The sequence below is a fragment of the Pocillopora verrucosa genome, chromosome 9 (assembly GCF_036669915.1).
Source record: "Pocillopora verrucosa isolate sample1 chromosome 9, ASM3666991v2, whole genome shotgun sequence".
Taxonomy (NCBI): domain Eukaryota; kingdom Metazoa; phylum Cnidaria; class Anthozoa; order Scleractinia; family Pocilloporidae; genus Pocillopora; species Pocillopora verrucosa.
In genome coordinates this window covers 19,514,057-19,539,139 of record NC_089320.1, presented here as the reverse complement: position 1 = coordinate 19,539,139, position 25,083 = coordinate 19,514,057, and the positions used below count along the sequence as shown (strand labels likewise).

At 38.3% G+C, this 25,083-nt stretch overlaps 4 protein-coding genes across 4 annotated transcripts; 3 read left to right on the top strand and 1 right to left on the bottom strand.

Moving 5' to 3' along the window:
- The first annotated feature begins 817 nt into the window (after nt 1–817).
- LOC131793588 (G-protein coupled receptor 157-like) lies at nt 818–6,239 on the top strand. The gene is made up of 3 exons (XM_059111012.2): nt 818–1,741; nt 2,778–2,963; nt 5,079–6,239. Exons 1-3 carry the CDS (start codon nt 1,115–1,117, stop codon nt 5,376–5,378), a joined length of 1,113 nt encoding a protein of 370 aa, XP_058966995.2. The 5' UTR covers nt 818–1,114; the 3' UTR covers nt 5,379–6,239.
- A 1,134-nt stretch (nt 6,240–7,373) lies between these two features.
- On the top strand, nt 7,374–10,634 carry LOC131793587 (G-protein coupled receptor 157). The gene is made up of 3 exons (XM_059111011.2): nt 7,374–8,050; nt 8,666–8,866; nt 9,345–10,634. The coding sequence occupies exons 1-3, from the start codon at nt 7,403–7,405 to the stop codon at nt 9,615–9,617; spliced, it is 1,122 nt and encodes a 373-aa protein (XP_058966994.2). The 5' UTR covers nt 7,374–7,402; the 3' UTR covers nt 9,618–10,634.
- On the bottom strand, nt 10,118–20,287 carry LOC131793586 (iron-sulfur clusters transporter ABCB7, mitochondrial). Its single transcript, XM_059111010.2, has 14 exons — nt 20,139–20,287; nt 19,309–19,392; nt 18,217–18,408; nt 17,056–17,185; nt 16,549–16,735; nt 16,369–16,450; nt 16,188–16,276; nt 15,641–15,728; nt 14,956–15,130; nt 14,385–14,542; nt 13,796–13,965; nt 13,258–13,387; nt 12,117–12,392; nt 10,118–11,382 (listed from the first exon to the last, which is right to left on the bottom strand). The coding sequence occupies exons 1-14, from the start codon at nt 20,271–20,273 to the stop codon at nt 11,128–11,130; spliced, it is 2,151 nt and encodes a 716-aa protein (XP_058966993.2). The 5' UTR covers nt 20,274–20,287; the 3' UTR covers nt 10,118–11,127.
- A 911-nt stretch (nt 20,288–21,198) lies between these two features.
- LOC131793719 (dehydrodolichyl diphosphate synthase complex subunit Nus1) lies at nt 21,199–24,941 on the top strand. Its single transcript, XM_059111191.2, has 5 exons — nt 21,199–21,548; nt 21,670–21,804; nt 22,799–22,948; nt 24,156–24,255; nt 24,626–24,941. Exons 1-5 carry the CDS (start codon nt 21,269–21,271, stop codon nt 24,714–24,716), a joined length of 756 nt encoding a protein of 251 aa, XP_058967174.2. The 5' UTR covers nt 21,199–21,268; the 3' UTR covers nt 24,717–24,941.
- The last annotated feature ends 142 nt before the right edge of the window (nt 24,942–25,083 follow it).

Below are 25,083 nucleotides of genomic sequence, written 5' to 3'. Positions count from 1 at the left end.
CACACTATCTCCTTTTTAAACTTTAATTTTTGGGGATCACCACTTCACATTTCGTAACACGGTGAAAATGAAAAACAGTTGGTCATTAAGACTTGTCATGACCTGCCAATTAATACAACTTCAATACTCAAATGAGTCCACGCAATTCAAACCTCACATTACATCCAACGTTTTTTTTTTTACCTTGTTTTAATTTTTTTCCACTTAGCGTAAATAGTAATTTGCTCGCAGTCGTGGTATACCTTAAAATGACAACCTATTCTGTTGCACAATATAGACATGACTAAATTTTTAAATTGAATTTTATGTTTCCCAATTTTAGGTTCTCGAGTCAAATTTTTAAAAAACCCCGTGTACTTTAATAACATCTGTTGAAAACTGCGGTCGTTCTTTATATTAGACAACGTTAGGCGGACCCTTCCCTACCCCCAAGGTGAAACGGAAGGGTTTCGCTTTGGGGGAGGGGGGGGGAGGATATGGCTACGCGTAGGCTATGTTTACATTATTGTGAAATCTTTCACATGCTCCAAAGTAATATTCTATATATTTTACATGACTCAGTTCTAAATTCGTACAAGTTTCTTGAAAAACGTTCGCTTGTCAGCCCTGAAACTTTAGCACCACACAAGCAAAGAAACAACAACAACAACAACAACAACAACAACAAAACAAACAGGCAAACAAACAGGAAAGCAAGCAGACAAACAAACAAACGGGAGAACAACCGAATTAGGGAAACTACTTGAATCGCTGTAGAAATGACCTCATTGTATAATATTACATTGCCATATTTAGTGTGTAATAAGCTGGCGGGTGCCACTTCCGGTTCTTACGTCAAATAACAAAATAGTAAGCTGTTTGTAACCTTGCTAACATCTGAAAATCGGCAACTGATGGTACCACTGTCTGCTTTACTATCAAAACTAACCAACCTGAAGTCAGCCTAATTTTTGGTGGTAAAAATAGGTTCCTCTCACTCTCCAGGGGAGAGTTAGCACTTTCAAGCCCACCGTTGTCTTAGAGGTCACGTTGGTAGCGCGTGATTCCCGTCATACAAAGGCTATTTATATCAAAATTTTAAAGCACCTTTCGGTAGACGACGTAGTAAAGAAACATGGCAGCGTCGCCGACATTTCAAACGCCAACCACGGTATTGAATTTTGAAGATATTGGAAGTTCCCTTCTCAACCGAACTTTAGTGACTATCACATGCTCTTTGTCGCTTCTCGGAGCCTTGTTAATCATCGTGACGTATATTGCCTGGAAGGACGTGAGGTCGGGTTCGAGACAAATCCTGGTGTACATCTCCATCGCTGACAGTGTTGTAGCTGCAAGTTACATGATCGGAGTACTGCTACCAGACAACGCAAACTCCACCGCCTGTGTCACTCAGAGTTTTTTCTCCACCGCTGCGAATCTATGTTCCTTCTTTTGGACTCTCTTCTTGTCCATATATTTGTACGCAGCAGTAGCGAGACTAACTCCTGCAAAGAATTTTCTTTGGTTTTTCCACATAATTGGTTGGGGTTTCCCACTGTTTATTGTAGTGCTAGCTTGGGAGAAGGGCGCCCTTGGAAATGACCGAGATATCTACAGCTCTGGTTGGTGTTGGATCCGAGTACAGGACAATAGCAACGATGATGTGATATGGATGTTGGTAACAGGAAAATTTTGGGAGATAGCTGTATTCATACTTATTTTGATTTTCTATGGCTTGCTGAAGTGTCATCTCCGCACAGAGGTAAACAACAAACTTATTAACCGTATCTGTGTCAATCGTAATCAATGCATGCATCAATACAATCGCGATGATTGTTATGATACTGAGTATATCTCTCCAAGATCAGCTGATCGTCTACATCACAGTTGTACAGTAAACCATTTCACTCCCGAAGTATCAATATCAATTCGCCTTCCTGTTTGCCTGTAGCAGTAGAATTTGGTGTTGAATCAGGCAATACTTCCCAATACCTTTCTTCATAAACCTTGAAATCTCGGAAGTGATTAATACATATAACTTCTCCCTGCAAGTATTATTATGGACAAAACTAAAACTTTGAACGTGTATTAACTAAATAGAAATATTACTGCGGGAATCTTTCGAAAAGCGTAGAAGAGCTTGCGTGATCTTTTGTCTTATTTATTAATATCTATCTGCATATAATAATACCTGTAATTTGTTACAAAAGGCGAATAAACCTGTACTAAGATTACATTATCTAGCAAACACGTTAGGAGAATACTCAAACTTATCAGGTAGAAGTTGTCTTGACTCAGCACCGAATTCTCGTAACTAATTTGCAAGGACATGTCTGGCAGCTATTGGGGAGAGTTAACAATCAGAGCTTGGTAGTTAAAGGGTAGTGTTTATGTAAGTCGAGGTTTTTCTTGGTCAGTGTTTTGAGTTGAAGGGTTGCCGTGAACTGAAAGTAAAGTATGATGGCCCTAAATGATAACAGATATCAGGTTACATTTTTTTCGGTTAATAATAATAATTCGGTATGTTTGGCTGTAGCAAATTTATAGCAGCTCTTGTCTTTCTTCGTCATCAACTGATATTGCACCATACGCTATTCCATTCGCTGTGCAAGTGCGTGACAAGTACGCAATGAGTACGTGATTAGTATGTGACGTGACTTCGTCACACCATCTATTGCTAGTAGTGTCCTTTCTTTTGGTGAAAATAATCGTAGTAGTGAAAATAACAACTTCACGTTAGTCATTTGTTTAGCGCACCTAGCATACATTAAACACGTTTTTTATGCTTGTTTTACCAGGTGAAAATGGTTCCATGCCGCGTCAAGGAAGAAGCGAGAAAGGCTGATAAACAGTTAACACTTGTTCCTGTAATTTTTCTATTTTTACGATCCTGGAGCATGATTCGCTTCTGTATTTACCTGGTTTCATCTGCACAGCAATCGCAATCATTACTTGATGCTCAGGAAATTTTGATTTATTTACAGGTAAGTATGTTGTATTTCTGTTTGTGCGTTGATATGAGTAGAAGGAGTATTAGCCTGCAAGTAGGCTTCATTAAAAGCGCTGCAGGACGCGCGTTTCTCCGCCCGCGGGAAGATATGAGACGAATTGGAGAGAGGTTTGCCGGGGGTGTAGCACTAATAAGTGTTAGACCCCCCTGCGGACCTCTGGCCTGCTTGTGTTGCCTATCTCATTAGAGAGATTTGGTACCTCGTTTACGTGAAACGTGAACGGCAAGAGTGACCACGTGACCACAATGTTCCCGCTTTTTTTCACGTTTGCCGTATGCGCTGTGCCGTTTCTTCGTGAAAGTAAGCTGCTTCGCGTTTGCTGTGTACATAAGATTTTCCTCCAATTTTCTCTCACAGAGTAGAAGTTTGTTTCCGAAAAAAATTCTCCAAAACTATTTCTTATAAGTCATACAATGGCAGATGAAGTTTCAGGTTTAAAATTATTCAGATGCCACATTTTTTGTCAGCAGACAGCTGTAAGAACTCACTTTGACTCATGAGACAGCTTCGTCGAAACTCTATGTGAAGTGAGCTCACGCGTAGCTAAAGCGGCTAGGTTCGCGTTGTTTTACGTGAAACGTGAAAAGACAAGCTGTCGTTTTCCGTTTCACGTAAACGCAGTGCTAGATCTCTATTATTTCCTGAGCGTGAAGAAACGCTCGCGCAGAAACGCTACTATTAGCTTCTACTCGCAGGCTAAAAGAGTCTTAGGTGTTGGAAATAAACCCTCGTATTTACATCACAGTATAATGGGCAGAAGACCATGGTTGCCAGCCAATCAAAATTCTGGAATTGCGTCATACAATGATTTATTGACTGAGAAATCATAAATTGGAATCAAATGATTAAATTGGCCAACTTACTCTCTGATACTTATCGGTTCTTAAATTACTGGTGACTCATTGCCTGAAAGCCTCAAAACCGTAGTTACCATTCCAATAAATCTTCCACTTTCCCACTCAGAAAAATCCGTTCTCAGTAAGGGCTTAAATTTTGCTCGCATTTCCGAAAAATCGACGAATTTTCAGATAGCAAGACGTTTAAAATGCTTTTGCGGCGTTCAATTAAAAGCCTTTTTTCACGACAAAGAGGATGATTCTAACACCTCAAACAAAAATACTTCGAAACACTTCAGATTCAAAAGTCTAAATGGACTCCTTCAGAGGGCCAGTTCGCATCTTTAGATTTTGTCATCTACAAATAACGTCACGGTATCAACAAACTTAAATTCAATCATAACACCAAAATTTCCAACCTTTCATGGGAAGAATGAACGGCACTAAAAAGTACAAAAAAACGCAAACACTTTGTTATTAAAGCGGCCGACAAAGGCGACACAGTTGTTGTTTGGCAGGCCGACCTCTGCCAAAAAAAACACGATTAACGATCTTATGACTAAATAAGAATTGCCGGCCACTGCAAAAAATATCACCATCACCTCTCCTAGAACTTCGTGTATTTACTTTTTACCCAAAGTCCACAAACCTAACAACCCAGAACCCATCGTCTCTGTCTGCAGTTGTCCCAACCGGTCTTGTTTCCAGCTATTTAGACAAAATCATGGCTCCTATCGTCGAAACTTTACCATCATACATTAAAGACAGCCAACACGCACTTGAAAATTTTTGCGACTTTAATTTCCTTGGCCAAGACAAACTTTTTTTCACCATGGATATTACATCTCGTCATACAATCATTCCAAATGGCGAAGGTCTCCTAAGCCTCAAACATTTTTTTGATCAACGTACTGTTAAGGAACCTAGCTTGGAAACACTACTCCGCCTAACCGAACTAGTGCTAACACTCAATTACTTTTCATTCGGTGGCAAGTATTACAAACAAACTAATGGTGTAGTAATGGGTACCAAAATAAGACCCGGCTACGCCATTCCATACAGTCAATACAACGGCCCCAAACCTGAATTCAATGGTCGATACATTGACAACTGTATCGGCGCTACCTCCTCTTACCAACTCAGTTAATAAAACCAGATTACTTTGTTAATCTGTGGTAGCTAAATCCATGTCATCCTTCTGAAGTTTCGTTTGAAATGACGATTATTAAACATCATCATAATTTGATTTCAGGGTGTATGCAACAGTGCTCAAGGCTTCGTCAACTTCCTTTTGTTTTGGTTATTTACCACGAAATTCCAGAATAATTTGCGAAGAGTAGCACACAAATACTGCCCATGTTTGCGAGACAAATATACATTCATTCCCGGAGAGTGTATAAACGTGGAATACTCAAATAACAGCCGTTATCCACAGTATTCAGACACGGGAGAAACCTCTGCGATATTTAAGACATCCGATTTCTACGGTCCAAAATATTCCTATTACACTGTAAGTTTGTTAACGTCGAATACATCTAAATTAACACGGTAGGAGCCTGGGTAGGAACGGAGGGTTTGTCTCTATGACCTCATGCGGTGATGGTGTGAAATTCTCAAAGGAAATCACAACACATTTTGAGCGCTTGAATCTAACTAATTTTCACATAAAAGGTGTTTTACACTGAATAAGTTCATATGCTATGTAAGCTAGGTTCGAATTAGGATAGAGCTGGATGTGATTTAGATCGTGATCACAAGCTGTTATTCTTAGCATGCTGCTTCGTTTCCAAGCTCAGTTATTTTTTTACTGTATTATTTCCTACGATGAAAAGCGAGAAATGGGGAGTGCGGTACTTGATGGAATCTAACCATGCTCCAAATGAGATAGGTTAATCATTATCTGAACAAGTGGTAGGGTGACTGGAAAGAAAAGGGCGGGAAGACGGAGAACGGGATAGGGGACATTCTCATTCCCAGACTCCCCTCCCCCATTCACGAGGAGCAATCCTTTTTTTTTAGCAAGTAAAGACACTCATTTCATGTGTATATAGGTTGTGATATAATGAAAACAGTCAATATTATATTCTGAGAATATGTTAAAGCGACTGGTCATCAGCCGAAACGTCGTCTTGTCGCTAACTGTTTTGCGAAGAATGGATCAAAATTGACTGAATAGATTACACCATAACTCAATCAGATTTTGAAACCATTTTGTAACTAAGTGACAAGAAATTGACGTTTTTAGGTAATGTAATTTTCATGTCCATTTTACGTTGTACTTACAAAGAGACACATGTATCAGTGGTTTGTCAAAAAAAAGGTGAACTTTTAAGCGTTAAGTGCCAATGCACGGGGTATATTTGTGTTAAATGACCGAAAATTGTATATAAGGGAGGAAATCAAATAAAGTGAGCTCAAAGTCAATCATTTTTAATCGACGTTGTCATCATTAATAAAATACTCCCCTGGGCTGTCGGACTCGATCTTGCAATTTTCTGTATCTAGGTTCACCGTACTTTCCATCTTCCATCTAAGATTCGATGGGAATCAATAGACTTGGCAAACGAATTTAAAAGCCAAACCTCTGATCATTCGTCCATCCTTTTGATTTGCAGACATTTGTACGACTTTCAAGGCGGTCAAGCACTTTTTTTTGCTTTCGGCGCAACATTTGAGCAATGTCACACGTTTCAATTACGTTTTTTAAGCTCTCCGCTCTGTGTAATAGCTAATGTAAAGTTAAAATTACATCTTTTAGGCGCGAGTTAGCATCTTTGAAGTAATCAATGGAAATATCTTGTGCGTTCATATTCTGAATACCTATTGACAGGGTACAAAGGGACTCTACGAAGTTGAAAAGGCCAATTTCGTTGCTATCTCTTAAAGTCTCATAGGTCATTTTTTTTTCTGAAATAGGCAGGAAAGTAAATCACTGCTATGTGATCACATGCTGAAGTGTGTAAATAATAATAGAATGTAAATAATAAATCCTATTTGGAACGAAAAAAAAAGGACTAGATATGAAAAATAAAGAACGCAAATAACAACAAAGAGAACGAAAACAAAATAAATTGGCTTACCACGTACATAAATAAACAGGAATGTAATAAAAAAAATATAAAAGCCAAATAAAAAAACATATGGAAAGGAAATAGAAAATATGGCTCAGAAATGTAAATAATACGTCACATACTAAAATGTTCTGAATATTGACTTGATATGCGCGCCACATCCTGTAACATCCATACGTTGTTTAGCAAACAGGTAATGGGAATACTCAAATTAATCAGGTTATTTTCATCTAACACGAAATTATCGTAACTGATTTACAAGGAAATGCGCTGCAGCTAAAGGGGAGAATTAGCAATCAGATCTCGGGTATTAACGGATTTAGATTATTATTAACACAAAGTCTCTTAAATCATAGCGTCATGTGATATGTGATGCAAACGCGTGTTAATTGAAGTACCGTTACTGTCCGTATTGCGTGACTTCGTGTGACTCACGTGATTTTTTTCACACAACATCGCGATTTAAAGGATGAGTTTAGAAGTGCTCCGTTAGAGGATCGATAACATGTTGGCTGTCACAGCACCAACAGTAGATACACCAACTACACTGGGCTTTGGAGCCATTGGAAATACAACTTTGAACCGCACTTTGGTGGTTCTGACCTCAGCTTTGTCTCTTCTTGGGGCCATAGTCATTATTGTAACATATTATGCGTGGAAGGACATGCAGTCGACCTCGAGAAAAATTCTTGTCTACATTTCCGGCGCTGATTGCGTTGTAGTGTTGAGTTTTATGTTTGGTGCATTTTTACCACCAAACACCAACTCTCCTGCCTGCACAGCTCAGAGTTTGCTCTACACTACAGCTAACCTGTGTTCCATCTTTTGGACCACATTTATGGCCGTCTTTTTGTACATATCGATAGCGAGGAAAAAGCCCAAATTGGCTGACATAATGTTCTATATGTTTCATGCTATTGGATGGGGCGTGCCTGTGCTAATTGCATGCCTAGCGCTGCAAAAAGGCGTGCTCGGAAACGATCGCGATATTTACAGCTCAGCTTGGTGTTGGATCAAGGTGCAGGACAGTGGCAAAAATGTTGAGGATAATTACATTATGTGGATGCTTGTCACAGGAAAAGCCTGGGAAGTATTGGTCTTCATACTTATTTTAATTTTCTACGGGCTGCTAAAATGTCATCTTCGACAAGAGGTAGGTGACTGTCAATGACGTCTTTCTTTAATAACTTACTGGATAGGGCAATACGTGTATATTTTTTGCATCTGATGAAGTTAAGTGATTGTGTATCACATGTTATGTTAAGCGTTACCACATGGTCAATTCTCTTGCAGCACATGACCCTTGAAAATCGTGGTATTGAAACAAAAAAATTTCAAAGATGTTATGAGCTTCAAAGAAAATGTACTCTCACTGCGATCTTTTTCTTTTATTTTCTGCATATTGTACAATTGCTACGTACTTTCGTACATTTATTGCAATCGTCGCTTTCCGGCTCATGACTGGACACGCATCCAAGCAGTACTTTCGATCATTGGTGTATCACGCGATCGACTGTTAGTACACGTACATTGCACGTGTTCCTCTGACGTAACGCAATATCAGCGCATGCTGTAACGCCTTCCTATGAATCCGGACTGTCACAGTGATATAACATTCTAGAGAGCGCCAATACGTAGAAAGTTATTATATCAGAATGCCAAGTTTCATCAATAACAGAATATTGTCTCAACTTGATAAACAAATCCAGCCCTGGCCGAAGTAATGTAGAACATTAAAACTTAATGTTTTTATAACGTTTATTCTTAGGTGTACATAAACGAAAGAAACCCTATTGCTCGTAGATCTCTGGAGGCAGCAAAGAGATTCGACAAAAAACTGACATTAGTTCCTGTTATTTTCCTCTGTTTGCGATCCTGGGGAATGATGCGCTTCGCAATTTACTCGAGTTCATCTGTGCATGAATCAAAACCAGTAAGGAACGCTCAAGAAGTCTTGATCTATTTCCAGGTGAGTGTTCCAACGGTCTGTTCTTGTTATACTCGCGAGTGGAGTGGAGAAGAGTATGCGTGAAACAACCGTGAGAGGAATAGGGAGAGGGATCGGACGCATCGCCTTCTGGGGATCTGAAGAAATTTACAGACCCAATTTTTGCTCTAAAGTCCTTCAAAATTCAACTTCGTCATTCTCAGAGCTACTTGCTTGACCTGAAATCAATCTACCTCCTCTCTGCCTGGTCACGCAACGCTCCCATCTTTAGGATTGCGTGACGAGCCAGGATAATAGTGGGGGTACAAATGATTCATAATAGGCCAGAAATTACTCGCTGACCGAAAAATAGGAATGTAGTTACCTCCATGATAGTTACTAGAGGATATTTTCTGTCTTAAGTGAAACCAAATCGACAAATCGAGCTTCGTATACACCCGTTAGTTTACAGTTCAGTGGTAAGTGAAGAAACGTTTACAAATTACTGATATCTTTTCAGGGAGTATTTGAAAGTGCACAGGGCCTCACCAACTTTCTTATGTTCTGCCTGTTTACCAAGAAATTCCAAGTGAATATGAAGAGAACAATTCATAGATACTGCAACATATCGTACTGTCCTGTAGATCTCGATATTCAAAACACGGATGACAGCCAGATCGAACCACCTTCATCAGAAGAGAACGAAAGCTCTTCGATATTTGGAACCTCAGATTTTGGTCCGAAATATTCCTATCATACCGTGAGTCAGTTGAATTCTAAGAGCAATACTTAAAATGGAAGGAAAAAGGAGGAAGAATGAACACAAAACAAAATCTAAATTTGAATACACGTTTAAACTTCATTACTGTTTGCCATACGTAACAGGAGCGGATCAAGGGGAGTGAGGAGCAGAGGGTGCGCACTCCCCCCCCCCTCCCCCCAATTCTCCGAGATGATCAGTAGCTTTCTAATATAACTTCACAGTTATAACTTCGCAGCAAACTTAACGGCAGATTCGGTATAACTTCACAGCTATACCGAATCTGCCGTTAAGTTTGCTGCGTATTCTTAGTGAATAGTCGTAAGTCTTTTTCGTCATCGGGTTTTAAAATTTGTTTTCGTCGCATGTCATTTACGTCATTTTTTAGAGGTGCACCCCCTCCTGAGAACAATCCTGGATCCGCCCCAGCGGAAAAGCCGGCGGGCGAGCAATATCTACAGTGAAGGAACTATCACTTCACTTAACATAAATTTCACGATGAAAATGCACAGCGATGTACATAATTTATGATAAGCGTAATCATGCACGTATTTTATTGGTTTTTCCTTATAATCTATCAATGGAAAGACGCATAGATGAGGTCACTCTTCACAACGTTTTGCTTATAATCATATAAAACAGAGATGCTACGTTTCCGTGGGTCTGTAAAGTAATTCGTCAGAGCTGACGTCAAAATTTTGACGTCAAAATTCTGAACATACACACGGTAACATGGAATCTATCTAAGTTAACACTTCGCAAAATAACTTAATTGAAGCAGCCAGGTTTCTTAGCTCATGTCAGGGTCTTGACGAAGAAACCATGTCTTGTTTCCTATATAATTATATTTCGTCTGAATATTAGTAATTGAAGCAATATCTGATGGTTTTGAATCCAGAATGACTTAATCATTCGTCGGAAATTGTCAATGATGAAATGTCTGTATTTGAACAACATATTGCGTATAAAAAGAAAAATTTTTAACAAATTAACTGTCAATGCCATGGACAGATGATGGTGTGGTTCTCACAAATATAATTAAACACATAAGCTTATCGACCGCACAAGTTAATGGTGATTGTAGCTCTGACATTACCCGGTAAAATGCCTGGTTCAACATTTTTACCCACAAATTCCACAAGTACCTTAGGTTATCTTTTCCATCATGTGATACGGGACAAACGTTTTTCCCACGTTTTCCACCCGTTCGCTGACATATTTTCTCGCGTTTTCTACCAGTGGCACCTTGTCCTGCGTTTACCGCTGGTAAAATTCTTTCCCGCGTTTTTTTCCTACTCTTTCAGTAATGGCAACTAGAGCATATCTGAGCGGGTTTCCAACATTGAAATAAGTTACGTTAATAAAATCATTACCAATTGAGAGACAGTCTTTCTACAAAATGCGTTTAAAATTGCTTAGCGTGTTTACTAAGAGATTGCTAGTTGCCCACTCATTTCTAAAACACTCTTCATTGCCTCAAAATGACAATGAAAATTGAACATCAAACGCCACGCTTCCACGTTAGTTCCAGTTTCCTAGCACATTACATCCCAGCAGCTGACGTATCATCGACCTGAGTTCTGTGAATGTCGACTCTATGTGCCTCGTGCTGCTTGTGCCACAAATGAGCGTATAAACTGTTTGAGTCTGTGATGAGTGAATAATGAGAACCTCTCTCACGCACACGGCCCTCTTCCAAAACAAGAATTTCGTCTGCGTCCACCACTGTGGACAGTCGATGAGCAATGAAGATAGAGGTACGGTCTTTTGTAACACGTTTAAGACTGTCCAGAATATTCTGAAGTATTAATTGGTGACAAAGTGTTAGTGCTTGCTAGCTAAATGCACTCTACGCTTTTAAACTTTAAACAGTATGCCTCTCTTCACTCGGAGACAAGTTTTCCAGAATCTACTTAGTGCTAATGCTGGGCTTGTTGCAAATAAAAACTAAAAGGCCGTGGCAGTTAACTCTGTGTTCAGTAATTACCATGCTTCCATTGCCTCAATCCCACGATAGTTAAAGTGAAACACCAGTTGGCAACTACTACCAGCTTGAAAAATTGCTAAGGTTGATAATTATGCAATGGGCCGATAAAATCCCATCTGGGGTGAGAATGGGGAATCCGCTCTAAGACACATCTCAATCATAAAAGATAATCAGAGTTCGGGATGCATCATCCGGCCTCTTCATGAACCTTATAACCCTTGACAGTGACATGCATCTAATTTTTCCTGGCACCATCGGTGCTGAATCAAACATTGAGGTCACGAAAAGTTACAGGCGTTCTTTACCCGACCCGACCCAAACCTTTCTCATTTTTTTCAGTCCTCCGCAACTAGAAGCGCAGTTAACTATCGCATTTCGTCTTACTAAGTAAACGCATGAATACCATGGGAAATATATGGAGAAAAGTAGGGAGAATACGCTTACTGATAAGAATTAATGCTTACTGATGTTAGGGTGTAAGGGTGAAGAGTGCTTATCTACTACTCCCAGGCGCTATGGAAGGTAAACTTCTGATGAAATCTTACCATTTCCGTGATAGAATCCAGCGAGGAAGTGGCCTCATCGTACATTAGTATGGGTGGGTTTTTCAATATAGCCCTTGCAATAGCTATTCTTTGTTTTTCACCGCCGGAAAGTTTTAAACCACGCTCTCCGACCTGAGTTTGATATCCCTTAGGCATGCGTTGTACTGCATCGTGAATCTCCGCCATCTTAGCTGCCTCGTAAACTTCATCTTGTGTAGCTTCAATGCGCCCGTAGTTTATGTTGTAGAAGACGTCATTGTGAAACAGAACTGTGTCCTGATGAGGAAGAAGTCAATGTCAGTCTTTGTAATTTAGTATTATCAACTGAGTTGATAACGTAAATTGGCCACCGGAAAGAATTTCAAAGCTGACGAATGACGAAGGGCTAACGCTCGAAACGTTAACTTTGAAACTCTTTACGGCGCCAATTTATGTTATCAATTCAGTTGACAATACCAAATTACTTTGTTATACTCTCTCTCCGACGCAGCACCACTATTTCTTTAGAAACTTACCCCCTTGTTAAATGTCAATCTTTAACAACCAGAAAACATAAACATGTAACTTCTCTTTACAATGTCATAAGACTAGGACACAATAATTATTGATCGCCTGGAGGGGAGAGCGGGGGGTTCAAGGGGGGGATCAGTCATTGTCAACAAGGTACATACCAGGTACATACCCGGTCCTCCATTCACCAGCAAAGATGATGGGATGACGGGATGAACCTTAATCTATCACCAAATTTTCCTTACTGATTCAGAAAAAACAAATATATAGCACCCAGATAAGTGAATTACGAATCAGATGGCAGAAACTGAAGGCCCTGAAGGAAATGAAGGCCGGTTAAGGACTAGTAATCCATGAACAATTCCATTTGCCAAAATGATGAGAAGTGCTATTCAACTTTTGATAGGTGACAACGACAATAAACTTAATGGTTGGGATGCGAGCAATTGTGCGAGGTCAAACTACATTTTATATTAAAGAAAAATTCAGAAAAATGCGATTTAAACCCGACATTTAACCTTGAAAAAAATTTATTGTGCAGGTGACAGTTATACGACTTAAAGCTAGTGATTCTAAGTTTCTGTAAGTAAATAAGATGAACCGGGGCGTGTCTAACAAAGTGCAGCCATACTTGTGGTACAACTCCTATAGCTTGTCGCAACGAATCAATCGTGAGATCTCGAATATCATGGCCAGCCACAAGGATACGACCATCTGTGGGGTCATAGAATCGATACAGCAAACGAACAATGGTGGATTTCCTGGTAAAAAGAATACAAAAGATAAATAAATGAAGGAACAACACTGTAAAAGCTTTTGTCTGAGTGCCATTTACCTATTTCTACCCTTACAATTCAATCGGTTTATTTGTACGTGCGAGTTGGCCCTCATGACCAGCGCTTCTGTACGAGTGTTTCTTTGCCCGCGGGAAACTACGAGGCTTTGTGCAAAGCAATCAGGCGAGATGTCTGTAAGTGGTCTAGTGCCAGACTCCCAGCATACCTTTCCTCGACTCGTCTCAAATCTTCCCGCGGGCAGAGAAACGCGCGTCCCGCATACGTCACTTTCCCTACGAGCATCTCTATGAAGGGAGATCTAGTAAAAAGTGGGTTTAATTCTGTGATTTGTGGTTCCTTAGATTCCAAAGTTTTTTTATTCAATAAGATTACCCTGAGCCGCTGCCTCCTACGATAGCAATCTTCTTTCCAGCTGGCACTGTGAACGTCAGTCCGTTAAGGATATTCTGGTTTGGCAGATAGCCGAATACCACATTGTCAAAGATAACATGTGATTTTTCATCACCAGTTCTAAGAACGAGTGGAAAAGCACCAGGTTTGACCTACAGAAAAAAGTAATAAGAAATATGTTGATTTTGACCAAGATTTGGGATAATGAAAAACCTGCGTCTGTCACGAGGAATTGAGCAAGCGAAGGGCATATGTGACAACTGAAGGCATACTGTTACGTCCAGCAATGTTGAAAGCGTTTTGATTGAGGGGGGTGGGGGGGGGGGGAGGGGAAAGGTAACTTCAAGTTTGTTCCTAAGAATGCGGAAAGGCTGATTATTCATCAGCGGTTTCCCGTGTAACTTTGTGCCCGCAGCGGCCGTGGTGGGAAAATCAACCCTGTAAACACCAAAAAAACAAAACACTCCGACCACCAGTTCCCAAAACGTTGCCTTTCCTTAAAAACATGCCCGTCTTTAACCGTCACTGAAGCCTAGACAAAGGATAACAAACAAGTTTTAACTTTCTTTACCTTGATAGCCGAGGAGACCTTGTGAAGATCAAACAATGTTTGCATGTCCACAAGAGACTGCCTTATATCACGATACACAGAACCGAGGAAGTTAAGAGGTACAGAGAGCTGAAATAGCAAACCATTCACCATCACTAGATCACCTACAGACATGGTTCCTGACCGGAGAAGAAAAGAAAATGTCAACTCACTCGCCAGCAGGTTTTACGCTAACCAGGATGAACGACTGAGGCTGGGCCTGTAGTCCTACGTTCATACTGTGGCCTGTGCAGGCGCAACACTTTTGCGCAGCCCTGTATTTTCCTAGCGGTCCAAATTGCTTACGTTTAGAGGGGGAAGAGTGGACTTAAAGCGGCTGGATACAGTTTTCCTAAGTTCTGATCGGCTATATTCAGAGTGCTCAAGAGCCAACCCTCCCCCTTTGAAATAGAATTATTTCCACAGCTCACATGTGTTGATATCACCTACGAATGGTAGTTTAAAACAGTGGGCGTGGCAAATTGGACGAACAGTAATGACGATAAATGGCATTAAGGCTTCAAAACTTCACGTAAATTTAACTCAAACGTACCTTGCATAATTTGCCTGCTGGCCAGTATCATAATTGCGCTCAAAGAAGCGCTGAAAATAAAATTCTGACCCCAGCTGAGCAAAGCTAAACTTGTTGTGGTTTTGAGGGATGCTTTCTCGTAATCTGCAAGGAGTTCGTCATACCTCTTGGCTTCATAGTTTTCATTGTTAAAATACTGAAAGAAAACGAAAGGGAAAAAAATAAACGAAGACATACAGTAGGTTAAACAAGGGGTTCCTGACTGGCTTCTTTGAAGACATTTTGAAACACAACACTGTTTTAAAGGAAATTTGAAGATGTTCTGTCATAGATAAAACAAAACTATCACTAAAATAATTTTGAGATTTATAGAGGCTTATGACTTCTAATATCCTTCTTAATGACTGTTTTTGATTATTCACTCTCCTTGAGCATTTTAACCCTTTACACCCTATCATCAGCATGAATATTCTCCATACTGTTCTCCTCACATTTTGTAAGGCGCTGACAAGGAGAATTTGTTTAACTATCAAGAGCTTCTTTAGTTAGTGATCACTTCCTTTCCTCATGACCTTAAGGGGTGATATTGTAAGGAGAAATTGGATGCTCGTCACTCTAAGAGATCAAAGGGTTTAAATACTATTGCATAATTGTGACAGGATTCCCTTCTGCCAGCTAAGCATTCCATATAATAGGCCATACATACCTTAACTGTCTCATAGTTGATAAGTGAGTCAATGGCTTGAGAGCCAGCTTGGTTATCTGCTTTATTCATTTGCACTCGAAACTTGGTTCTAAAATAATTTATGGAAGCAACAGAACGCAAAATTAAACAAGCTGCAGCAGGAGATTGGTTCAGAATTGCAAGAGATAGTATGATTTCACTAAATTACATCTATTTAGAGCACAATTTACAAGATTTTGGTGGGTACCAATATTTTAATGGCTCAGACCAATCAAATATTAGTACCCACCAAAACACACCAGATTCTGGTAGATGGTTTCTTGGAGGAAAGAGATGTGACTATATGTATGTTCTTTGAATAAATTCTTTTGCTGAAAGCCAATCAGGTTGGTTGCATTGTTTCAGTGATACAATCTCAGTGAGTGACAAAAAGATACGATTTAAAGCAAATTTCTAGTAAAGGAATTAATCATTATGTTGAGAGGCATTATCTGGCTTGGCCTACTAGCAATTTCAAAATGGATGCAATAAATACATTTACTGTTCTGTAATAGAGAGAACTATGTACCTCCATTGTGTGACAGACAGTGTGAATGCTACATATGTTGCTAGACAAGCCAGTGTCACTAGTCCAAATTCTTTACCGCATCGGTATGTCTGCAAAGCAAAAGATTTGTTATTGAACATAACCTTATTGAATGACAAACAAGCTACTAAAATGAAACAAAAACTTATTTTCACCAACTCACCAAGATTCCAGCCACAAGTGACACCTCAAATATTGTTGGGAAGATGTTAAACACCAATGCACTTAAAATGAAATTGATACCTCTGAAAAAATTCCATGAAAAAAAATTTATGATTAACTTGGATTGTTATTTAGTTTGAGGAAGTATATCATGGGGTTTAATAAAACAATAAAACCATACCTTGTTCCTCTGTCGATGGCTCTGGACAAAGCACCTGTCTTTCTTGTTAGATGAAAGGTTAAGTCCAGGTTATGGAGATGAAGAAATGTCCTCTTTGCAACAACACGGATGGATCCTTGGGCAACCTTTGCAAAGACAGCATTCCTTAATTCATTAAAAAGAGATGCACTTGTGCGGGCTGCTCCATCTGAACATGAAGGAGATAACAGGAAAGTTGACAAGTTAAACAAATCAATGGACAATCTTATCAACCTTATCAATTAAAGAGGTGTTATCCTTATATGAAACAACAAAGTCTCCTTTGTAATTTGCAAGGGAAGGTATAACTGTTGGCAGAGAGAATAACAAAAGAGATTAGGAATTCAATGTGATTCAGGTGAAGTGATCAGGCATGTGGAGATACTTTGTATGTTTGACATTCACACTACAGCCTCCATGACAAAAATTTATACAGATGATTCCCCTAAAAGCTAGTTTCCACAATTCAACCAAAGGAACACTACTCACATCCCAATAGTAGTGCTGTCAATGCTGTGAAGACAGTTCCACCTGCTGTTTGAACCAAGGATGCTGAGTCCATGTTGTTCAAGTAATCTACAGCGTACTTAAACAAGAATGGTACTTGGACATTTGTCAGCTGAAGGAAAAAGATTTGGTGGTAAATCACAAGTGTCCTAACAGTGACATTTGATAAGTTGAAATAATGTAAATCTGATAGTCATTAAACTTGACAGTGGCCATCTGACAAGCAACATTGTTATTTAATATTAACTGCCTTATGTGTTGCTTGTATACAAACAAACAAACAATTACTTTCCCTGTTGCTGTACATCTGTTCAGTAATGGATTGCAGATGATGTTGAAATATGGTAAGAACCAAAAAAGGTGACAAATAAGTTACAGCTGAGGGATGTTCTTACCAGAGTTCGACTTTTTTGTGATTCATTACTGTACAAATCCATGGCAACATGAAATATGTTTGTTTTATATGATAAAAAAACAAAATGCTGTTAATGGTGATTTGGCTATGCACCTGTTCTCCAATAGATTGCAAGTAAGAATTATTAAAAATGCATGTATAATTTAGCTTATCATATAACTAACTATGATGAACTAACACATAGTTAGTAACTGCATAAGTATCTACAGATAAATAAGTGATAAAGGGCCATATTGGGGGAGAGAAGGCTGGTTCTTGAAAAAGAGTTAGGATTGAAAAAGCTGGACATATATGAGGAGTTTTGTAAAGTGTTCCTTCTGGAGCTAACCTTACTTCAAGCCCTTTTGTAATTAAGGTGTCTTTCTTTTCATTTTTCCCCCAAAACTAACAAAGCCCTCAAGGCAAGTGTTATGCCAACTATCACACTTAAGCTTTTTTTTCCTGGGTGTAATAGCTGATTTTACATGCCTTAATCCTTTATTCCCAACATCAGCATGCATATTCTCTACACTGTCCTTTTAAGCATTTCCTAAGTTACTAACAAGGAGAATTTGTTTAACAATCAATAGCTTCTTTAGTAAAATCAGTTTGAGAAATCAGATGCTACTAATCTTGGCAGTCAAAAGACTGAAGTTTGTGTATTGGATTGCCTTTAAAACTAAGCCTTAAAGTATAATATTAGTAAAATCTCATGGTAAGAATTCACTCATGTTTGTAGGTGAACAAACCTTGGCTCCAATTAGCAGAACTATGGCAGCAACCACTCTTCTCTTCAGATCAGGTCTGTCTTTGGGCCAAACATGTTTTAACATTCTCTTAATTATTGACAAACCATCTGTGGATGACACACTTTTCAGGCTTTTTCCTGTGATATTGGCACCTCCATGTTGCTGTCGCTTACTCACAAAGAGGAGTCCTGGCTGTTGATGCAACATAGAAATCTTCATAAGAATGGATCCAATTTGAATGTTGTTTGTAAAATGAAGCCAGTTTAAATTAGTTAATCATGTAATGCTCAGTGTATTAAAAAGATTACAGAACATGCACTACTGATCACAAACATTGTTAGAGCCTTGGCAGAGCACTTGGGAGTAATTTTGTCACCCACTTTCCTCTCTGATGGGAATGTGGCCCTATAGTCATTGTACTAACACTCATATTTTAAAGGGAGAATAATGTTATCCAACCAACAATTTATTATCCAGTGGATAAGCATCTACAAGAAGTACTGTGCTATCCACCAGAGTTGTAACCAGTGGATAGCATTATCCAAACTTTGAACAACTGGGACCTAAACTCTTGCAAATTTTGGATGAAAGGCATAGCAAAGTACCTTTATCCACTTAGGAGCACAAGTGGGTATCAGCAAACTCACAGGAAAACTAGACAAAATGCTGGGGGTAATTTACAGCAGGTTAGAATCCTATCCAAAGGTGAGAAGCAAAGCTCATAAATACTCCAAGCTGAAAAACCTGCAGCAGGAATGCCAAGCTTTCAAAAGTAAAAGGGGTAAGTTCCTAAAGAAACTTTGATGCTGAGTAGGTAGGGGATATTACAAGACAATTTTGTTTTACCTACTGAGATAATATTGTAAATCTGCCACCATTACAACTTTCTAAACCTGACATTTTAAATATCAGCCCTTGACCACAGCTGACAAAGGCCTAATGCTTGAAACCTCAGCTTTAGAAACTCTTAATGGAGGCCAATTTACTTACAAAGATAGGTTTGCTGACACTGATACATATAATACCTTGAGGCACACAGGGCTGCATTTAAATGTACTTTGCAAGTACAACAATATATTACAGTGACTTTACCTTAAAAGAAGCAAATCTACTGCTCAGCGAAGGTAATATTTTTGTTGCAGCTGGCTTTGGTCTTACATGGTGTCCACAAGAGCCCTTGAATTCAAATGCAAACTGTTAGTTTATTTATTTATTTATTTTTTAAATTCAAATTCATGGCTCAAAATTCCTGGGTATAATCTATAAAGGAGTCCAAGATCCTCTATTGAAACAGATCACCCAATTGTCTGAGGAAAAACTGTGTAGAATGTATTAAAAAAAGGAAAATGATAGGCAGATTGGCAGATTTCTACAGAAATTAGGAATTTGCCTGTGCTGATCATTTGTTTTATCACACTGGGGATAACAGTGTAACTCAAGGATCACTTCCGCTCAGGTTTTTTAAATGTCAGTCACTGTTACAGCATTCCTTTTCCTCTACCTCTGATGATCAGACAACCTGATCGAGTCATAACTTAACTCCATGATATCTATTGAAACATATATTTAGAGTGCCTAAAAAGTTTTATTTAACGGAACTAATGATGATGATGAGTTATTCAATAGCCTTGAATCCTAGCTCTATCACCTTTACATCAAAAGACGAAGAAGCTCACTAGTACAAGAAAAGGGTCACGGGTAGTCGAGGGTAAGGGAAAAACTTTTTGCTACAATTCATCGCTATGTTTAAGTCTTTTGTTGACTCTATATTTTAATCAACAACGCAGGGGATAGACAACTGTCTTCGCGGAGTTATAGTACATTTGGTTACAATGATCTAGCATGTTTCAAACCGGGCGCAAATCATTTCAAATATTGTTACTTTTCGTAACTATTAGCAAGGCATGCATAACTTCCTTTACCTGTAAGGCAGACCATCGGTACGAGTATCTAGATCCTGCATTCAAACCTGATCGCAGGCATAATTGAGGATAAGAAACTCTGTAGGCCGTTTGTATTTGTAGAAAACCACAACAAGTTCTGAAAACCGGCGCCATGTTGTTTCCGCCATTAAGATTAGATCACTTATGCTCAGCTTCATTCTTGTCCAGACTCCCATCCAGCTCACGGCTTACCGGAAGTCTTCTCACAAGACAGTTGGATCGGAACACATGATCAACTGTGCCTGAATCAAGCTAAGGCCTAAGGGTTTTCCGCATAAGAGAGGAAAATCCCACGTAATTGTGTACTTAGCTGTCATAGAAAGTAGAGAAGGGTAAGGAGAAGAAAAAGAAGATAAGAAGAAGGAGGAACAATCAGAAAATAACAAATTTTACCAATTCTTTCTCGATAACTATAAAGAAAGTCATGCCTCCGGTTTTGCTCTTAAAAACTTTGCCGAGTTAAATCGTTTGAACAGACAGTTCAGGACTCCTCAACTTGATTATGAAAAAGTGAAAATGGACAGCTTTGAAGTGGCAACTAACCGATACGCAACAGGGATGTTTCAAACTCTTACCATTCTTAATTTCCAAAATAAAAATAAAAATTTTAAAATTTAAAAACAGAGACGAAACGGAAGAAATCTACTCAAGCGTTCGTTTAATTTCGTTTCCCGTTAAGTATCATGTCACTTCTTTGACGTAAACTCTGAATATTTTTGTTAAATATTCCGCCACGAAGACACTTGAGAAAATATTTTCATTAGTGTAACTGTTACCTTGGAAACGAAAAGGGACAAATTTGCTAGTATGCAATCATTATATTATAACGTTCTTATTTAGTTTAAAGGGAAAACTGAAAATTCATTCCTTCATGTCTCGAGATCTCAATTTTATTTTGTGGCACGCTTGTACGTATACTTGCTTACGACACTTTTATCAGAAGATTTGTCACGCAACGAGTGTTGAAAGATCACCGGAAGTCGAACGAAGGTATATATGGTTTACACGCATGCTCACACGCTGTCACTTTTGACTGGTGGTCCATGGAAAGTTTTACAAAATAGTAATGGAGTGGTGCTAACCCTGATTTACCTAGTATTTTGCCCACGATGTGGGTCTTAAAATGTTTTCTCAGTTTTATACATCTACTGTTGTACATAAGATGGATCATAGCTATTTTATTTGACGGAATTAGGAGTTATTTCTCGATCAGTTCGAGAACGTGTACACATGGAAATATTAAGAACGATTCACTAAACCTTAAGAAACTTCCAAGACACATCAGTTTCATGGTTCTAGAGTCCGATATCAGTTTTGTAGACCTGGCTCAACTTATCGTCTGGTCAATGGCCATGGGAATTCCTTACATCAGCGTTTACGATAAAGAGGGTAGGTCGTACAATTTCAATTTGCCTGTACTCAGTATGATGTAATTTACTTTACCCTCAAATGTAACAAACCTCAATGCATTTTTCGAGTCAGTTGTAAAAAGAATATTGCTCGTTTTCAGGTATACTAAAGAAGAATGTTGCAGTCTTCTCAAGTGAAATTATTCGGAAGCAGAAAGAAGTTTTTACAGATGAATCCAGCAAATACACATTTGTTCTGAGAACAAAAGACGTTAAATTCGATTGTGAGATCCTTGGTAAGTCAGAGCAATGTATATTTGTTTGGTTGTAAGGCTTTGTGATGCTTATCTTTTTTATTTGGGTTCTAATAACATGGATGTTTGATGATTAAAATTATTTTTTTCTCTTATTGCGTATCAATAATCGTAGTCTTCCCTGGGGTCTTAGTCCAGATTGACATGTTTCTCATATTACTCTGAACTTTATACGTTATTTCCTCCCCGGCACAATAGCCAATCAATGAAGTGTTTCCGGTTTATTCCCACAAGAAAGATCAGAGTGTGATTTAATTCTCATGCTGTGATTCTGATCTCATACATCAGACATGACTATTGTGAGGAGGAGAAGAACAGTTATGTCCTTTGAACTTCAGCACTATCAGTATCTCCTGGTCCAAATCCCATACAAGTTTATCATACTATTTTTAGTTTTCTTGTTTTTTTCTTATTATGTGATCCTTAGATAGGTTTGTCATATGTTAAGCATGTGACAGGATATCAGGTATAGAAGCTGACAAGCAAAGGTCATGAAAATTCTGTCAACCCTTGCTATTCTGGATACATCTTATGGATAATCTACTTACTCTGCTGTGGTATTTTCTCTCAATTTTGAGGATCAAGTGATTAATTTTTTCCTACAGCACAGTCTTTGTTAAATAAAAAACTGCAGAAGTTGACTTTGTATTTTTAGTATACTGTTTTTACACACTGTCCCAAGTTTCTCATTCTTGAAATTATCATTTGCACTAGAATTGGTCATGGAAATATTAATCCAAACATTTTTTTCCTCTGGTTATGCAAGACAAGGTTATCATGAATGTCTGTCTGTTGATTTAAAGTTGTCTTCAAACTTTCCATAATCTTAGTCATCACATTCTATGAGATTGTATCAGTGCCTCCTTAATGGTCATCATGTTTATCTTTCCCCAATTTTTTTGCCCAGTATTGTTGACTCTACTCCAGCTATTGAATTAGTAAATTTGTGACTATTGTGTTGCTGTTCTTTCTGTAGCACCAACACAAGTGTGTATCAGCTTGCTGTCTGAGCAGGATGGAAAGGGAGACATTGTTGATGCTGCAAGGGAGTTTTGTAAGGGAGTCCAACTGAAGCATAGAACACCTAAACAAATGGAGCCAGATGTTTTCAATGGTATTCTAAAAGGTAAGTGGAAGGAAAGGAAACTTAATCACTGTTTGATCATTTGCACAGTAGGTGGGAGTTTTAACCCTTTAACTCCCAGAAGTGATCAACATGCAACTTCTCCCTGTAGTATTTGTATGTCATCCAGAAAACAGTTAAGGAGAATACTCAAACTCATCACCTAAAAGTTTATCTTGACATAACATCAAATTATTATATCAAATTTACAAGAAAATGTGTAGCAGTTAGAAGGGAGAATTAGCAATCAAATCTTAAGAGTTAAAGGGTAAAAAAATCAGGATTTCACTTTTCGTGACAACTCTGTGTCTACAATTAAAGAGACTCAGTTGTAAGTCTGGATTAGGGTTATGGTTAAAAGTTAACAAATGAGGATTTCTTCCTTGTTTGAAATTACAGAGCAGCTTCTTATTTTTGATTCACCAGGATCACTAACAATTGAATTGCATTAAAAAAATATATTTTTTTTAATGATGCAATAAGTGTCAAGAATTACAAAGAAATCCAGCATTTGGATGCTTCAAGGAATTTTAAAATCTCTGGTTAAAATCTCTATTTTGTTGGTGTTGCAGAGTGGATTTCAATGCATGGCACTGTTTTTAAATGCTGCAGTGTTTATTAAATTTTTCTTGATTCGAGTGTGGTATTTAATGGAGAGCAGCATTTATATGAGGGCAGTGTTTATTTAAAATCCAATTTATATCTTGTCAACAATAACATGGAAACTGACTATCTGAATAAGAAAAAAAGAAACATGTTTTGGTGCTTGTCTCAAAAGTAAATTTTTAGATCATTCTCAATTTCACAGTTTGCATGTTAATGCTACTGCAGTACATAAGCTGAATAAAGATTTAACATCGGATATGCTTTCTTGACATCAGAACTGGTACATACAAAAGGATTTTTGTCTGGCTCACCCAAAATTTCCAACTGCAATGGAAGCATTGATTGCTGTGTGCTTTTTTAGTCTATTATTTGAATAAATGCCACATCATGATGTGGTGTTTATTCAAGAGCAGCAGTCATTAACATTTTTGTTCTAAAATGCAGCATTTATTTGATGGTGGCATTTAATCAAGTTAATACAGTCGGTGAACTTGAAGTTTGCATACATGTAGTTAGTATTAATTACTTGTAAAGAGCCAGTTATGCCCAAAATAATAACCTTCAATGGAAACAGAGCTTCTAATATAGAATGTTTTTATTGTAGCAACATGTGGAATACCAGACCCAGAACTTGCATTAAAGTTTGGTGATGTACAAATGATAATGGGTTTCCTTCCATGGCAAACTCGCCTCACAGAATTTCAGTAAGTAACCATATTTGTTACATTTTACAGGCACCCTTTGAGGAATAGATGCAACTGCATAGTCAATGGAAGGTGCTGCAGTAATTAGCTCCTTGCTTGTTAAAAGGCACTCTCATAGAAAGGAGGCACCTCAAATGCTTGCCACATCTTTAAATTGTTGTATTTGGTATGGCAGATGAGAACAAATCCTTCAAAACTGGTTAACTGATTTACAATTAAGGCAACCCCCTCCTTCCCTGCCCCCACCCCCCACTCCCCACCCCCCACCTCCTGATATTCCAAGCTCTTTAAGTAAAGTGGAATCTCTTGGGTTTAATCTCCCTTTCAGACAGAGTTTACTCAATAAATGGTTTTCTTTCTTTGTTTATAGGCTTTTAAGAAGTCACATCAACATCAACTATTCCACTTTCCTTTCATCTCTTATAAAATATGGAAAATGTCAACAAAGATTTGGCAAATGACAAGAAATATCTCTAGTGCTAAAAATGTTTGTATTACAAGAGAATGATTAAACCAATTTTGGCATTATTTTTATCAAAATTTTGTATAAATATTTATAAATACTCTTAACATGTTTGGTTTTATCCTCCTCCTCAAGTAAATTCTGGGTACCTTATCAAAGGCATATATTCTCTGTTATAAATTATCTGATCAGTGAGTTAATTAAAGTACAATGTTTCCTTCTACTCTTGCTGTCAAGTCATTTATAAATACCTTGCACTAACCAAGATTGAGGTCCATACTATAAATTACAGAACAAATTTGTTTTTATAAATCTGAGTGGAAAAATGTGATAATCCAGCACAGACTTAGAGAACATAATTAGTA

Coding starts and splice junctions, on each gene's coding strand:
- LOC131793587 (XM_059111011.2), top strand. CDS start 7,403: ATGTTGGCTGTCACAGCACCAACAGTAGATACACCAACTACACTGGGC. Junction 8,051..8,665: donor AATGTCATCTTCGACAAGAG/GTAGGTGACTGT, acceptor GTTTATTCTTAG/GTGTACATAAACGAAAGAAA. Junction 8,867..9,344: donor AAGTCTTGATCTATTTCCAG/GTGAGTGTTCCA, acceptor ATATCTTTTCAG/GGAGTATTTGAAAGTGCACA.
- LOC131793588 (XM_059111012.2), top strand. CDS start 1,115: ATGGCAGCGTCGCCGACATTTCAAACGCCAACCACGGTATTGAATTTT. Junction 1,742..2,777: donor AGTGTCATCTCCGCACAGAG/GTAAACAACAAA, acceptor TTGTTTTACCAG/GTGAAAATGGTTCCATGCCG. Junction 2,964..5,078: donor AAATTTTGATTTATTTACAG/GTAAGTATGTTG, acceptor ATTTGATTTCAG/GGTGTATGCAACAGTGCTCA.
- LOC131793719 (XM_059111191.2), top strand. CDS start 21,269: ATGTGGGTCTTAAAATGTTTTCTCAGTTTTATACATCTACTGTTGTAC. Junction 21,805..22,798: donor ATTCGATTGTGAGATCCTTG/GTAAGTCAGAGC, acceptor TTCTTTCTGTAG/CACCAACACAAGTGTGTATC. Junction 22,949..24,155: donor TTTCAATGGTATTCTAAAAG/GTAAGTGGAAGG, acceptor TTTTTATTGTAG/CAACATGTGGAATACCAGAC.
- LOC131793586 (XM_059111010.2), bottom strand. CDS start 20,273: ATGGCGCCGGTTTTCAGAACTTGTTGTGGTTTTCTACAAATACAAACG. Junction 18,409..19,308: donor GTAGATTTGCTTCTTTTAAG/GTAAAGTCACTG, acceptor TTGCATCAACAG/CCAGGACTCCTCTTTGTGAG. Junction 13,388..13,795: donor GTAGGAGGCAGCGGCTCAGG/GTAATCTTATTG, acceptor TCTTTTTACCAG/GAAATCCACCATTGTTCGTT.